Raw genomic sequence first — 15,941 nt, forward strand, 5'->3', positions numbered from 1 at the left:
GTCCTGTTGAAGTCTTTCAAAGCTGGAACAGGGAGAAACAGGTAAGGAGGCTGCGTGGTTTCCTGCATAGCCTGAGTAGGAACCAGGGAGTGGCTGGTTGTGAGATGGGGCCTGGGGCTATATGTGTGTGGGGTCTGGACTGCACAGTCCTCCTCTAAGAAGACACGGTCAAGAGAGTATCGTGTTGTGTTATTCCTTGGTGTGAAAGATGTTGATGTAGCACTTGCCAGGACTAAGCTTTATTTTCGTGCTTGGCATTTAGTTAGCAAATACAATGCCATGGACTCCTCATTACCCCCAGAACTGTATCGAGGTACATACAGTTACTATGCCCATTTTGCAGATGAGGAAAGCAACACAGAGAAGGACAAGCGGCTTGGCTAAGGAGGCCGCTCACATAGCGAGTGACTGAGCCTTGTTGGAGAGCCCAGAATACAGCTTTCTGAGTCAAGCCTTCCTGATCATATGCTGCCCTCCTCCACCACACACACGGTAAGTGGTGTGAGGCATTTTCCTGGACCTGGGCTAAATTTTTTTCCTCTCTCCTCTACTGTCCTGTTTCCAGTCAGGATTCCCTACCTCTCAGCCAGCAGTCTTGCTGCAAAGACAGAGCAGAGAGGATTAACCATTAGTGAGGGATGGATGGGTCGCCCTCTGGAAGCAGGGAGGGCAGGGCAGGGCTTGAAACGCGGGTGAACTGTACAAAGACATTTGGCAGAGCGGTGTGTCTGTGACGGGTCCCATACACCTCATAGGATGTCTCTGATGCTTCTCAGTGGCTTCCTGGGGACAGCTGGGGAGGACAGGACAAGGGGCAGCAGGAGGCCTCATGTCCACATGGCCTGTGTCCTGTGTCAGGGTCCTCTGACCAGTGGTGAGGCCAGGGCGGTGGGAGTCTTGGAGATGGGTGGAAGGTCTCTCCCAGGATCACAGGGGCTGAGGAAGGATGTTCTGACGTCTGGGCAGAGGGGCTGCATGTTAACGGGGTGGGAACGGAAGGAGTGGTTTCTTCCTAACGGTTGGCTGACACCACAGACTCTCCCAAGAATGACTGGAAGGGTCTAGGCTTAGCTCTTCCTCTGCATCAGGTGTTTGTGGGGCTCACCATGCCATTCGGATGCTGCATCAGCGGGTGAAGGTGAACGCTGGGTGGGTGGGCTGCCTTCTGTGGGGTGCTCTCCTCTGACTCCTGCCCTGTCACCTCCCAGCTTGGAGGAAATGGAGGGCGCCCCTGACTGCTCTGGGCTCTGCAGCTTCACTTCCCTGCTGCTCCTCTTCCAGCTGCCCACGTGGGGGGCCGCAGGTGAGTGTCCTCCCTCCTCTGTCTGTGTGTCCCTGGGGTGGGTGGGAGCCACAGGTGAGCTGCTTGTTCTTTCCATCAGATGGGTGGAGCCTCTGGGGCCCCATCCTACAAGGCATATGATTGCTCCGCTATGAATTGTTAAAAATAAAAAAATAACTACCATATAATGCAAGGGTAAAACCTTCTGACAATCGCCCCTGGATGCCTTCTTTAATGTTTATTAGAGCCAAATAGATATCGTTTGAAAATATTGTTATTTAAGAAAATTTTCCCTTACTGATGTCCTAGGAAAACATGTATTCATGTATTAATTCAAGGGATCCCCCAAGTGTTCCTGTGGATCTAGGATGTGTTGGCTGTGACTGTAGGAACAGACAGACAGAGACTCTCTGTCTTCGAAGAGCTTGCTAGCGGTCCCGCAGGAGGCGGTGGCTAGGAAACACCACAAATCAAGAAAGACGATACTTTGTTAGAGGAGGGAAGTGCTGTGGACAACGCAGTAGAGCCAGGACGAGCAGGGGGTGGGGGGCGTGCGGAGGTGAGAGGCGCCCTGTAGGCAGGTTGCAGTGCTCCAAATGCTGATCAAGAAAGAGAGATAGGGACTTGGGGTGTGGGCAGGGTGAGGGGAGTGGGTTAGTATGAAGCTGGCGATGTCCCTGGTAGGTCCTCAGAATATCAAGGAGTGACTATGAGTTGGGGCAAGAGGCAGTGAGGGGAGGGAAGCAGGAGATGAAGTGAGAGTTTTTGTGGGCTCCCTTCAAAAGGCTGAGCAGAATAGGTCTGTGACCTATCTGGGTCATTCATGAAAAGGATTACTCTGGTCACCAGGTAGGCAATAGACAGTCGGGTGGAGTGAAGGCTAGACAGGGGACACCAGTCCGCTGTGGGCCTCCAGGTGGGAGAGGATGGTGGTTAGGCCAGGGCGGAGAAGTAGAGGAGATGCTAGAGTGACTTTCTCTTCAGAGGAGCTGTGTGGTTACCTGACAGTGGTAGCCTGTCCACCTCAGCAGAAGGAGGTGATGGAGGGCATGTGCCTTCTTCTCTCAGAGCCTCCCATGGAAGCAGAGGCTCTTGGGAGTCATGGGAGTGAGGGCACACTTCAAACAGGAATAACATTTGACTCAGAGTGTTAAGTGCACAAAGTTCAGAGGGAGAGATAAGGGCAGGAATAATGAAAGATAGGTGTAGGGGGCGGGGAATTATTGGAGGGTGGTTGAATGATCAGAGTTCAGACCCAGATCACTTTTCAGGGCCATCCTAGGGCCGTGTTTCTCAAAGGGTGCTCCCTGAATGAGCATATTTGTAATCCCTAAACTCTTTAGTGTCCTTGCTATTAACGGGTCCTAGCTTGGTCCCGAGGCATAGAGACCACGAACAAGGAAATAGACGTTGCTTTGCCTGCGTGGACGGCTGGAGTAGGGTTCAACTATTGACGTGGTCACCACCTGGTGAACTCCTTAGAAATGCACATTTGGGGCCTCCTCGACGCTGACCGAATCAGAAACGGTGGGGTGCACTCCAGATATCAATTTCACACCCCCTGGCTGATTCTTCAGAGGTCCTAGTGACACCGTGCTTAAAGCACAGGGCTGCTAACTGAACCGCCTCTAGTCCAAACCCCCCAGCAACCCTGTGGGAGAAGGTCGTGAGAGTTTGCTTCTGGAAAGAGTTGCAATCCTGGGTATCGTATGGGGGCAGCTCTACTCGGTCACAGGGTCCTTCAGACTCAGAGTCAACCAGACGGCGATGGAGGTGGAAAGGCTTTCTAGGAAGGGCCTGAGACCAGGATCACAGCACAGGAAGGAGGCCTTTCACCTTCTTTCTCGGCCACGATGTGGTGGTGAGCACATTTCAACCCATTCAGATCCTCACTGAATATTTCTTCCGCTGTCAGGGATCACCTCCAATTTTCACCTCACAGTGTACATTCTTTGCCCCCGTGTTGCCTGCATTTCTCCAGAGTTCTCATTCCCATGTCTTTGTCTACAGAGGAGTTCCTGGTGGTTGGCCCCAAGGACTCCATTGTGGCTGGGCTGGGTGGGGAGATGACGCTGCCCTGCTTTCTGATCCCGGCCATCAATGCAGAGGACATGGAGATGCGGTGGTTCCGTTCCAAGTTCCAAGACGCAGTGCTTGTCTATGAGAACTGGCAGGAGCGGAGGGAAGAGCTGATGCCGCAGTACAAAGGGCGGACCGCGCTGGTGAGGGACTTCCTCACTCAGGGTGAGGCTGCTGTGCGCATCCACAAGGTGCGGGCTTCTGATGACGGGCAGTACACTTGCTTCTTCAAGAAGGGAGACTTCCATGAGGAGGCCACTTTGGAGGTGAAGGTGGCAGGTTGGTAACTTGGTCCATCTATTCCAGAACCCTGGAGGTTGGGATTGTGGGCAATGGAAGGGGTGATTTAATGCACCTCATTTTATAGATGCAGAAAAGGAGATGCTGTCATTCATTAATTCAATAAATAACATACAGCCCCTGCTCTGGTACAAAGGAGCTCTGGTAGCCCGCACATGGAGCTGTCAGCCACAGGTCAGAGTTTGGACCCCTTAGGGTCACAAGCTCTAAGCAGCAGTTCTTCTCTGTTATTTGGGGTCCCTATGACTTGGAATTGACTTGAAGGTCGTGGGTTCGTACTTGGTGGTTGTTTACTCTGGCGCAGGAGTGGGTAGTGTCCCTTCAGTTGAACATAGGGTCACTATGTGTCAGAACCGATGTTATGGTACCCCACAACAAATCTGTGTTCACTAATCAATTTATTCCATATAAAGAACATAGAGACCCTACTCGGAGCCAACGGAGCCCTGGCGACACTGTAAATGTTGGTTCAAACACACCACTCATTCCGAGGTAGAAACAGGAATCAACCTGTGACCCCAAAGATTGACAAAGGCTCTGAAACCGACATCAGACCTGCTATGAGTTGGCATCGACTACATGGCATTGGTTCCATCCACTCTCCCTGCCCCAGGTTATTCTGTGCCAGAGCCTAGACCACTAGTTATTTGGATACATCAGTGAACCAAATAGAGATTCCTGTTCTGTGGGGTTCATATTTTAATGGCACACTGAGAAAAATAACAATCAGTAAATAGATCATAGATGATGCCAGAAGGTGATTAGTTCTAAGACTAGAAGGGAAAATACAATATGGGAAGGAGATTGGGGTATGAGATCGAGACTGAGCCGGGCCTTATCGAGAATGTGCGTTCCTGTGCTGAATGTGCTGAAGAAAGTAGGGGTTCAGCTGTATGCATATCTGGGGATGAGAATCACAAGTGACAGGCAGATGCAGTACAAACTCCATCAGGAGGAGCATGGCTGGTGAGTTCCATGGTCACGAGGAGTGGAGCGAATGTGGGACTGCATGTCCAATACTGGACAAAGAAAGGTTTCTGGTTTAGGTGGCAGTGAAAGGACAGTGTTGCTTCCTCTTTCCTGGGGTGATCAAAACTGTGCCCGAGAGTGTAGATGCTCTAGCTGGCAATTAGGATCCTCCGTTGGTTCCAAAGAACCACCGGGACTGCAGATGAACTTGCAAAGCCATAGGGGTTCACAAGGCATTGTGTGGTTCATAACAGTTCATCAGTTAGCCCCTTGGGGTGAACTATGTCGGTCCTGAGGAGACAGTTGATGGAGCTTGAGGGTGATATGAGAGACGGGGTTGGGAAGAAGGCAGGTGCCACATCAGAGAAGGTTCTGGGTGCCATGTCACCAAGTGTGCATGCAGAACTGAAGACACAGGCACAGAGCAGTGCTGGGAATGCTCACTGGGGTCTCGGAGTAGGTGCAGAGCAGGGAGGATGACTGGAAGCACGGAGCTTAGCCATGAGGGGAGTGGACGGCTGCCTGATCTCAGGCAGTGGCAGTGGAGTGAGAGAGGAAGGACCAGCTATAAGAGAGTTTTCTAAAATAGAAGCATCTGAGTGAGTAGACGAAGACACATGAACTTGAATTGAGGAGAAGGGATTGCCGAGATTCTCAGAGTTTTACTATAGGCATTTTCTGTTCAATGGTAGGAATATTGATAAACATGTAACAATTACCTATCATTTTAATAATAGTATCTAACCACCAGTTATGAAATCTCAGTGATATCTATCAACAAACATCTACATTAAGCATTTATAGAGTTCTGATCTGGGCTGAGTTTAGCTAAACTGGGCTCATTCATACCTTTTGGTCAGATGAAGAGGCCACCATGTAGTCTTTGGTTAGGATAGGAGTCAAATGGTTGAATTTGGGTGGCTCACCTGGAAAGGCTCAGGTGACAAGGCAATGTCCCATGAGTTCCATCCTCCAGCCACCTAGCCTGAATGGGTTCTCTTCATACGCGCCAGAGTTGCTTCATTGACAAAGTTTTGGAAATATAGTTCCATACTTGATTCCATTTGGTGGATATTTACAAAGAGAAGCTGTAGGATATTTACAAAAAGAAGGCAGGGACACTTTGCGACATGAGGAGAATGGAGTTCCAAGGACAATATGTGGAATCTTCTCCTGCTTTTATGGTCTAGGGAGAAGAAGAGAAGTCCAGGGCAGAGGCTTGGCAGAGTGATCTGATTGGTGGCAAACCAGCAAAAGGAAAGGGTGACGATGCCAAGATGGAACTAGTTTTGAGATAGGGTCCAAGTGTTGTGTGCTGAAAGGAGACCAAGGAAGAACAACAAGGTGCCTTCTGGGCTGTCAAGCAGTAGATTCTGGTTAACTCTTCAAAAAGAGACACAATGGAACCATAGGAGACACCAGGCTGTTGGAGATAGAGATAGAGATGTGTGAGAGGTGAGACCATAGAGTTATTGATGGATTTTAAAACTTAACTGTTTAAGAAGATGGAGAAAGAGACTAAATATTTGAACAGAAGTAGGCTGAGAAGACTCGGGAGAAAGACAAGGTTTTCTACTCCCGTAAAGAGTTATCGTCTCAGAAACCCACAGGGACAGTTCTGCCCATCCTGTAGGGTCGCTATGAGTTGGTCATCAACTCAACAGTGGTGAGTGAGTGAGTGGAGAGGAAGAGATGAACAATACGGGTGGGGGAGGAAGGAGTGAGGTTAAAGAAGAGAGGAGAGAAAAGGAAATGAGAGGAGATGAGAATTGATGTGACTAAATCTTAGGAGAGATGGTGGCCTGCGGGTTCCAGAGTCCAAGGTAACAATTACCCTATAGTGGGCGGTGTCCTCTGACTTTATGACAGGAAGCTGAGAGTAAGATTAGTTTGATTGCAGAAGAACTAGTGGGTGCTTAAAGCAAAATAAGTGTTCAAAATCCACAGTTCTCTTAATTTCAGTTATTCCTTGCTTTGTAGAGTGAGCCCAACAAATTTTGTGGCCTACTTTAATATATACCCTGGAAAGTTTTTTTTTGGTCATAATGCCTTCTTATTTCTTCTGGTCTGGTTTGGAGCTTCCTCTTTGAATTATGTTTCTGGGTCAGAAAAAGAGGCTTAGAATTTGTTTCTTCTTTTTGATCAGTGCTTTAGTCTTTAACCCTACCTGCTTGGAAAGAGTAGTCCCCAGCCTCCCACTGCCTTTGAACTGATTCTGAATTATGGGGCAGAATAGAGCCACGTTTTCTAGGCTGTATATCTTTATGGTGCGTGTACTGCTTATTTACCACATAGAAGCCCAATGCTTAACACAGCACACCACCAAAGCTCCTTTTTACCCAAGGTCAGGGCTCCCCAAAGAGTTCATACACTTCCTCGTTGGTTCCCTGGGTAGGGTCTCAGCCTTGCTCCAGTAGGGTTGGCCCATGATCCAACAGGACTGGCTCCTTAGGTGTCACATGGCAGAGTCCAAGTCCTGTGCTTGGAACAAGGTTGCTACCTGGGGCTCCACAGCTTCCCTTCCACAGGTGTGGGCTCCGCCCCTCAGGTGCGCATCATGGGGCCGGAGGAAGATGGGGTCCGCGTGGTGTGCACGGCCTCCAGGTGGTTTCCGAAGCCCGAGCTTCAGTGGAGAGACCGGAGTGGAGAGAAACGCCTGTCTTTCTCTGAGACCCACGTCCAAGAAGCTGACGGGCTGTTCCGCGTGGAGGCCTCGCTGGTGCTGAGAGACAGCTCTGTGCAGAACGTGACCTGCTCCCTCCGCAACCCCGTCTTAGACCAGGAGAAGGTGAAGGCCATTTTCATCCCAGGTCAGCGCTGTTCCTGCTCTGGGCTGGGGGAAAGGGGTCCCTGACTGTGCTGGCTGTCCTGGCCGGACTGTACCCTGACTGGGGCTTCCGTTGGGCTCAGAGCCCTTCTTCCCACAGGCCTCTCCTTGGATGGTACCTTCAGCCGTGACCCTGACCGTGCTGGGGCTCCTCGTCGCTGGGGCTGCTTATTTTCTCTACAAAGAATGTTCAGCCAAGCAGCAGGCAAAGAAGGATCAGCAGTATCTTCAGCTAGCTGAGTATGAGGACAGGCAGGAAATAGAAGAGTCCATAGGGCGCATAGGTAAGGCAGGGGAAGGACCAGGCTGGGTGAGGGTGGGGCCGGTGCTGAGAGAGAAAGCTGACAGCAGGTGCAGCCCTGGGGCTGTGGCATCCAGAGACCACAGGGCCCTTGTCCTGAGCAGAGATCCTGAGAGGGCAGCTGGGGCCCTGGAAGCGTGGACGGTTCTGGAAGGGGAGTCTCTCCAGTCTACAGAGGAGGTTAATTTGTGGGTGCTCCATCTTACTATTTTTCCTTTTCTTAGAGCTGGAAGCTCATGTCTTTTTCCTTTCTTTCAGCTGAACTCCGGGCAGAGCTGGGTAAGTTCTCCCTCCTGAGCTCTCCGGGTCCAGTGTGGGGAAGACACGCTGGCAGTGACCTCACCTCTTTCTTGTGTGTTGCCTTTCAGAATGGAGGAAGGAGGTTTACCAGACTGGTGAGTGGGTCTCCAGTCATCCCTGGGTCTCCTAGCCCTGCTGAGCCCAAGTGGGATGTCCCCTCTCCCCGTGTCTCTCTAACGTAGACAGAAGAATTCTATTTTCTGGGGGTAGAAGTGGAAGGCGGTGGGAGGAGGAATCCTAGACCTGGGGCTCTCCTAGATATGAGGCTCTGCTTCCCTCCCAGTGCTGGGACCTGGAATCTGCCCTGCTCCTGCTCCTGCGTCTTCTCTTCTCAGCTTGGCCTGTGCACCATATTGCTAGTGCTCTAGCCTCCAGTGAAGTCGGCTCTCAGTCTGCACCTGGAAGTCAGATGGTGGCTGGTCAGGGAAAGTACTTGTAGAAGTAACTGAGGTCATTAAGTTTAGGGTGTACCTTACTGGCCTTCCAGAATCCTCCTTTCTGTGAATGTCCATTCTCTCTAGCTCCCGAAGATGCTAACTAAATATCCACTGGGGATAGGACTAAGATAAGTTGCCAGAAAATGAAATTAGTGAATTCCACCCTAAATAGACATACCGTGGGAATTTTATTATCGTGGGAATTATCTTCAACCATTGGCTAATTTACCCTGAAGTTGGTCTTCATCTTTGTTCTTTTTCATTTCTCCACTTTGGTAATTTAACACATATTTATTTTCTAGAAAGAGAGTTGAGTAAAATGATCCTTTCTTATAATTAGAGAAAATCGATATTTTATTCTAAAAAATAACTTCATAAACAATTCCTGTTCTTTAGTGGAATGATGGTAGAACAAGAGTGTTGGAAACCATTGGAAGTACAGCGAGACGACTTGCCCCCAAACTCACAGTGGTAGTGTGAACTTTGAACTCTATTTCTAGCTTCCTGACCCGCGGTCATGGAGATATCCGACCGTCCTGCACACTGCAGGACTTCATCTTGTTTCCAGCCCCTGTTTCTCTCTAGTAGACATAACACATTTAGGACAGAGGGGAGGGTGGTGCCCGTGGATTCATGCTGATTCGGCTGCAGTATCATGAGAGGTGTGTTCCCTTTCAGCCTGGAGGACGGCCCAGTTGTTTGCCGGTAAGTGACTGTCATGTTCCTGTTGCCTTAAGTCCCTCAGCCACAGGGATTTCTGTCTTCATCCTGGTCCCTCTCTGTCAATGGGCTTTACACCAGAATAGGACTGGTATTCCCCTTTTTACATGGGTAACCCCTATCTTTGTGTTGTGAGGGAACCCTGTTGAAATATTGGGCTACAGGTTGGGTTGCTAACCACAGGTTAGCAGTTTGAACCCCCAGTTGCTCTGCAGGAGAAAGATTAGTCTTTCTGTAAAGGTTTATAGTCTTGGACACACAGAGGCAGTTATACTCTGCCCTAGAGGGTTGTTATGAATGGGAACAGACTCCATGGCAGTGAGTTTGAGGCTGAGAGATGCGAACACTGCAGTGATGCCTCCTCAGGCACACAGATCTGCTTGTTGAGCTTTCTCTTCTCAAGGCCAAGGCTGGGGTTCACAACACTCGGAAAACATGCTGTTCACTGCATGTTTCCAGTTAGTGCTATCAACAACCAGGACAAGAATCGGGCAGCAACGGTCAATTAGGCATTGCTGGTCTCCAGAGGATTTCAGAAACTACACTTACTTGCTTTGGAGTCAGGTTTTCTTGGGTTTGCGTTATTTTCCTTCAATTTTTTGGAATATGTTACTCCATTCCCTCCTCTTCTTCATCGGGTCTGCTGATAGTTCTGAACATATTCTTTTTTGGGTACCTTTATACGTGACTATTTGTTTTCCCCTAGCTGCTCTTAAGATCTTCTCCCTTTCCTTATAGTTGGATAATTTAACTATTATGTGTCTTGGTGACTTCTTCTTGGGATCCAGTCTGGCTTTATGTTCTTTCAGACTCCAGAATGGTTGCCTGATTTTCATTTATTAAGCTGGGAAAGTTTTCCTCTAAGACTTCCCTCGCTACTTTTGTTGTTGACTTCTTTGATGTGTCTTCTTCGGGTAGTCCAATTATTCTAATATTGTTCCTATATCATAGCATCAGACATGGCTCTCAGATTTTCTTCAGCTTCTCTGATCATCTTATTTGATTGCCTTTCCTGTTTGTTGAGGTCTGCTTGGTTATCCTCTAGGTCACTGGTGTGATTCCCTGCCTCATCAAGTCTGTTGGCAAAGTCTGTTAATTTGCTACTGGATTTTGTTCTTTCATCCCTTAAGTCTTATATATTCCTTTGGTGCATTGCCTTTATTTCCTCTATCATTTCATCCTTTTCCTGTATGGCTTCCCTCATATCCTGTATGACTCCAAGCAGCATTCTGAAAATTTCTTTCTGTGGCAGGTCAATATCTGCTTCTTCTAAGAGTCAGATTTTCTTTAGGGATTCCTTGGTTCCAGATTTCTTTGGCCTTGAGAATACTATTTTGTTGTTGTTATTGTTCTGATTTTGATTTGTCTCCCTGTCTCTTTCTGGTTCTGTGGATCTTGATCTTTTCTTAGCTTCATTAGATGCTGACTCCTTACCTATGTTGAATCTTTCCTTCCAAGTCTTCTTGCTTTCCAAAGAACTAATTTTTTAAAAAGAAGGTCCACCTCCCCCACCCTCCAAATATATATGGATGGACTCTTGGACTTGGGTTCATGAACCATGTGTAAATATAAAAAAAATGAGTATGTGTAACAGGAACAAAAGTGTACCATTTAATTTCTCACGGTCATCAGCTTCCCTTTAAGGATAATTCTTTAGTTGCCTAATGGGCTTAGAGTCCTATGTTGAGCTAATTATGGGTCATGTGTTAATATTGCAGAAAGAACAAACTATATAATCTAAAATTGCCTACAGGAGAGCTGGTGGGAAGCAAATCGGGGAAGAAAAGAATAGGTGGCAAAGATAAGGAAAAAAGGAGCAACTGGAAGAGACATCTTGCAGAGACTTTAGATAGAACAGAAAGACCAAAGGGCACTGGATTTTTTTTGGGTAGATAACAGTTGCAGGTCGTTTGGCTTATAATTCACATGGTATCCAATTCAACAGTTCAGTCATGTTAAGATGAGCTGTGTCCTCATCATCACAATCAACTCCAGAACATTTTCTTTTTTCTTGTTCTTGTTGTTGTTGGCTCCTCATTTGTTTCCAACCCTCCACCCCCGCTAGATCCTTAGGAAAGTATTATCCCAGTAGTGTAAGTATTTTGATAACTGTCTTGATGTCTCAAGGAATTACAAATATTTTTTTAGAAGTCTGAAGAAGAACCAGAGAAAAATAATAAAGGTCTTCGCTGAAATTATTCACTGCCATTGAGTCTGTGCTGACTCATAGCAACCATATAGGACAGGATCAAACCGCCTCTGTGAAATTTCAGGACTGTAACTGTTTACAGGAGTAGACAGCCCCATCTTTCTCCCACCAAATGCTTGTTGGTTTCAAACTGCTGACTGTCCAGAATGCAACCTGACTCATAACCACTATGCCACCAGGGCTCCTTTTGGGTATGATATTTGAGGAAATTCTTCGTCTTTCTAAGAACAAATAATCAAAGATTGATGTACCAGTATGATAAAGAATGAACTGTATATATATATCTATATATATGATATCATTTTGACTAGTGTGTTAGCTAATAATAAATGAGAGTTAAGGACTACCAACCATCTGGGTATCACCATTTAGTGTCACTATTAATCTTGAACAAATCTATAATCTTGATTATTATGTTTTCTTACTGGAAACACAAAAGTGCTTCAGGGATGAGTGCAGGGGATTATCAAATTCTTCTGTAAGAAATTCAGGATAATAGGCTGTCAATCTTTTAAGGTTTAAGGTGTCATTAAAAAATGTTGGCAGTTATTGATTTGGATAGAATTGCAGTGGAATGAACTTGGCAGATTTAATCGGGCCTGTATCTGCTGAGTTAGCGGCCCATAGGGAGGGAGGTGCTGTTCTTGTACCCATAGGTTCTGAGGTTTAGCATAAATATATCTTTGAGGGCCCAAATTCTGCCTGTCACAGTAGGATTTCTCAAGGATTCTTCTTTTTAAAAAACAATTTTATTGACATGTAACTCACATATCAAAGAATTCAGTAGTTCAATCACATGAAGAAGAGTCATACAATCATCAACACAATCCATTTTAGAACATTTTCTTCATTCTTGTATTCATCATTAGTAACTTCCCTTTCACCCCCAACCTTCCTGCCATACCATTAATCCGGTTACTGTCGATAGATTTAACTATCCTGGATTTCATACACAGAAAAACATTTAAAAAAATCCAAACTGATAACAATAACAAAGTAAAGTAGATTAAAACTGAAATAGAAAAGAAAGCAGAAAATATTTAAAAACTAGAAAAATTAAAATGGATCAAACAGGGAAATCAAATGGTAAGGTGTTCACTTTCAACCCAACTCCACCTGCAATAATCCACTTTGCAATGCATTCTGCATGACAGCGGGCTATTCACACCCCTGTTCTCTGGTCAGAGGAGATTCCCCACAGGCTTAATCCAGGTGTTTCCCCATTATTTTCTTTTAAACTTTAAACAACATTAAAATGGGTGAAAGGGGGAGATCAAAGGACATGATATTCCATTTTAGTCCAACCACATCTTCCATAATCAACTTTACAATGCTTTCTGTCTGGAGGACAACATGCCCTGTAAAGTGGAGGAACAACAAAAAAGAGAAAGCCTCCCCAAAAGATGGATTGACCCAGTGGCTGCCACAATGGGTTCAGGCATAGGAACAACTGTGGGGATGGCACAGGACCATGTTGTATTTCATTTGGTTGTGTATAGTGTCGCTATGGATTGGCGCTGTGTGGATGGCACCTAACAACAACAACTGTCAGACAACAAAGCTATTCACACCCCTCAAGCTATGATCAGAAGGGATTCACTGGAGGAATAATTAATGTGTGGATACTCCAAATGGATTTTGGGCTCCAATTGTCTTCCATAGCCTTCTGCTAACTAGGTGTTCACAATTTAAGCTATGATACCATTCCCTCCTTCAGAATTCGGATTGTATTGTTTACAATTTGGATCACACAGACCGGCATGCTTCTTCCATGTGGACTTCGTTTAAGCCTCCTTAGATGGCTGCTTGTTTGAAGACAAGTCTTTAAGACTCTTGACACTATTCCTTCCAATAGCTTGACACCATCTAGTTTCTTCACCACATGTTGCTATATCACCCATATCCTCAGTGATTTCTTCATGAGGATGAACATCAAGCAAGGTGATAGACTATTCTTGGAGGAAGCACATGATTTGATATAATATTTTCGGGTCGTCCCATGGCTGTATGGGTATATTTTCTTCCACCCTCTTATGTTGAGGCAGAAAAGCCCCTAGTGTCGGATCTCTTATTGTATGGACATCTTTCCTGCTTTGAGTTTCCTTTCCTTCTTTCCCTGACATCTCTCCTTGCCTTCTAACTCGGGTCACTTTCTGCTATATCCTGAATTCTCTTCCCTTCTGGTTATTTTGTGAGTTCAGCACAGCCACTTGTCATTCATTCTGTTCGTTGTCTGATCCACTTTCAAGCTCACTTCAGTCAGTTCTTGGTAAGTAAACAGAAGCCTGGGAAATGTTGAGCTCCCCAATTCTTCCTCAGCAAAGACTAGGCTTAAATGTAGTTGCCCGGGTAGGAATTAAAAAAATACAATTTTATGGCCACAGATGGACAGTGGCCTGTTTGGGCAGGTAGTCAGCTCCTCTCAATCCCTGATTTTTAACCTCATAGATTAGCCTTCTTGGGAAATTTGCAGACTTCAATAGAAGGGGAATGTTGTGGGTGTGTGAGAGAAAAAAGGAAATAAACAAACCAGTTTAACATTTCTAAAACATTTCCCCCTGTAACTGCGGCACCATTATGCTTTGTAAGAAGAGGTAATGACCTTGATGTGTAACATCTGCAGTTTTCTCTGACATAAAACCTGTGGCTCTCTTATAGATTGGAGGAAGGAGCAATTCATGCCCTGTGAGTAAATTGATTATCTGTTTTGGGAATTCCTCTTGCCTGGCCCATGGTGTTTGGCCCCCTTTAAAATTCCCATGTGGTGAGAAAGATAAAGGCACATTTGATGGTGATAGACACGGTGGTGGAAGGGACACTCATGTAGGGGCTGGGGGACATGTCTGGTGCTGGATGCTCAATAGATATCTCTGAACCATTGGAGCCTAGTCTAGTCCTCAGGGGCCCTGCGATGGAGCTAGTGCCCAAATCTGTCTTTTGGTTCCTTCTCCTAATTGGAGGACTGTGGCCTTGAGTGGATACCCTTCAGTTCATGGTGCTTAGCCCTTTCCGTAAACTAATAACCGGGCCGGTGGTTTTGTGTCCTTTTTAATGGGTCAGGGAGGGGCTTGCATAAGTTACTAACTCTCTTTACAGGTCCTGTCACTTTGGATCCACGTTCTGCTCATGCCAACCTGGCCCTCTCTCAGGGAAACACACACTTGACTTGGAATAACAACTACAATAACCAGTATGATGACAAATGCAGTGTGTTAGGTTATGAAGCCATCACATCAGGACGATGCTACTGGGAGGTGGAGATCATGGAGGGCGACAGCAGCGAATGGATTGTCGGGGTCTGCAGGGCAGATGCGGACAGGGCAGGCTGGTTCACAGAGTGCCCAGAAGATGGGTTCTGGGCTGTGGGACATTTTTCAGAAGGATTTTGTGCCTGTACCACCTGTAAGACAGTGTTAACTCTCAGAGAGTTTCCCTGCAGGCTGGGGGTTTTCCTGGACTATGATGGTAGGGATGTCTCCTTCTACAACATGACGGATGGCTCCCATGTTTTCTCCTTCTCCCAGGCTCCCTTCTCTGGGACCCTCTTCCCATATTTCAGGCTTGAGGAAGGATACCAGTCCCTTACCATCTGCTCCATGGTGGATGGGCCCATGGGACTCCCCGTGCTTCCTCACAAATCTTCTTTGCACGAGTTGTGTCCTTCAGGGGAGGGATTGAGCCCTGGCTCTGGGGCTGATGGTGCCCTTCCAGGGCCTGAGTCTCCATTACTCCTCTCTCCTCATAAGGTCATCTTTGTACCTGATGGTGGCTATTCCTGATACTGTAGACTTTCCACGGTGAAAGTTTCTGGAGGGAGTGCTTGCTGCACGGCATCCGGAGTCACAGATTTTTGATTTTGCACACACAAACTCTGTGTATGTGTGTGTTTGTGTGTGAGACTCCAAAAATTCTAGCTCATGTCTTGCACTTCTATAGTAGGAAGAAAAAAGCTGTCTTCTGCTTGAGCTGGGGAGTGTAGGTAGAATTTGGCGATGGAAGGTTGCTTGACTCTGGTAGTCACCAATACTCTGAGGCTATGCTCTACTGTTCGTATGTGAAAGGAGACTGAGCGAATCCTCTGCGCAGTCTAGTTGTTCTGGTTGTGAGCTACCATCGAGTCAGTTTTGACTCATAATGACTCGACATGCAACAAGGAAGCACTGCCCAGTCCTACACCCCTCACAGTTGTTCTTCTGCTTGAGCCCATTGTTACAGCCACCGTGTCAGTCCATCTTGTCAAAGAGCTTCCTTTTTTTTTTTTTACTGTCTCTCTCCTTTACCAACCATGAATTCCTTCTCCAGGGACTGGCCTCTCCTGATAACATATCAAGTGTATGTGAGACGAAGTCTCGCCATCCATACCCCTAAGGATGCATGCTGTGGCATATTCTAAGGAGGGAAGCGTGTCAGTAATAGAGAGTTAATTTATCAAGTTTATCCAACTTGATTTTGTCCAGAGTGCTGGGCCTTGCCTCTATTTTGAGGGGCTGAGGCAATCTGGTCAGAAAATGTGCTTC

At 46.8% G+C, this 15,941-nt stretch overlaps 1 protein-coding gene across 1 annotated transcript; it reads left to right on the forward strand.

The window, feature by feature from the left end:
* Positions 1–1,218: 1,218 nt before the first annotated feature.
* Positions 1,219–15,203, forward strand: LOC142452582 (butyrophilin subfamily 1 member A1-like). The gene is made up of 9 exons (XM_075553835.1): positions 1,219–1,303; positions 3,293–3,640; positions 7,159–7,440; positions 7,541–7,741; positions 8,017–8,037; positions 8,127–8,153; positions 9,174–9,200; positions 14,083–14,109; positions 14,521–15,203. Exons 1-9 carry the CDS (start codon positions 1,219–1,221, stop codon positions 15,201–15,203), a joined length of 1,701 nt encoding a protein of 566 aa, XP_075409950.1.
* Positions 15,204–15,941: the final 738 nt, after the last annotated feature.

Source organism: Tenrec ecaudatus, chromosome 7 (genome assembly GCF_050624435.1).
Source record: "Tenrec ecaudatus isolate mTenEca1 chromosome 7, mTenEca1.hap1, whole genome shotgun sequence".
In the NCBI taxonomy this organism is placed as follows: domain Eukaryota; kingdom Metazoa; phylum Chordata; class Mammalia; order Afrosoricida; family Tenrecidae; genus Tenrec; species Tenrec ecaudatus.

Excerpts from the sequence above, each read along its gene's own strand:
- LOC142452582 (XM_075553835.1), top strand. The coding sequence starts at position 1,219 with ATGGAGGGCGCCCCTGACTGCTCTGGGCTCTGCAGCTTCACTTCCCTG. Across the intron at positions 3,641-7,158 it reads TTTGGAGGTGAAGGTGGCAG|GTGTGGGCTCCGCCCCTCAG; the intron begins GTTGGTAACTTG and ends TCCCTTCCACAG. Across the intron at positions 7,742-8,016 it reads AGAGTCCATAGGGCGCATAG|CTGAACTCCGGGCAGAGCTG; the intron begins GTAAGGCAGGGG and ends CCTTTCTTTCAG.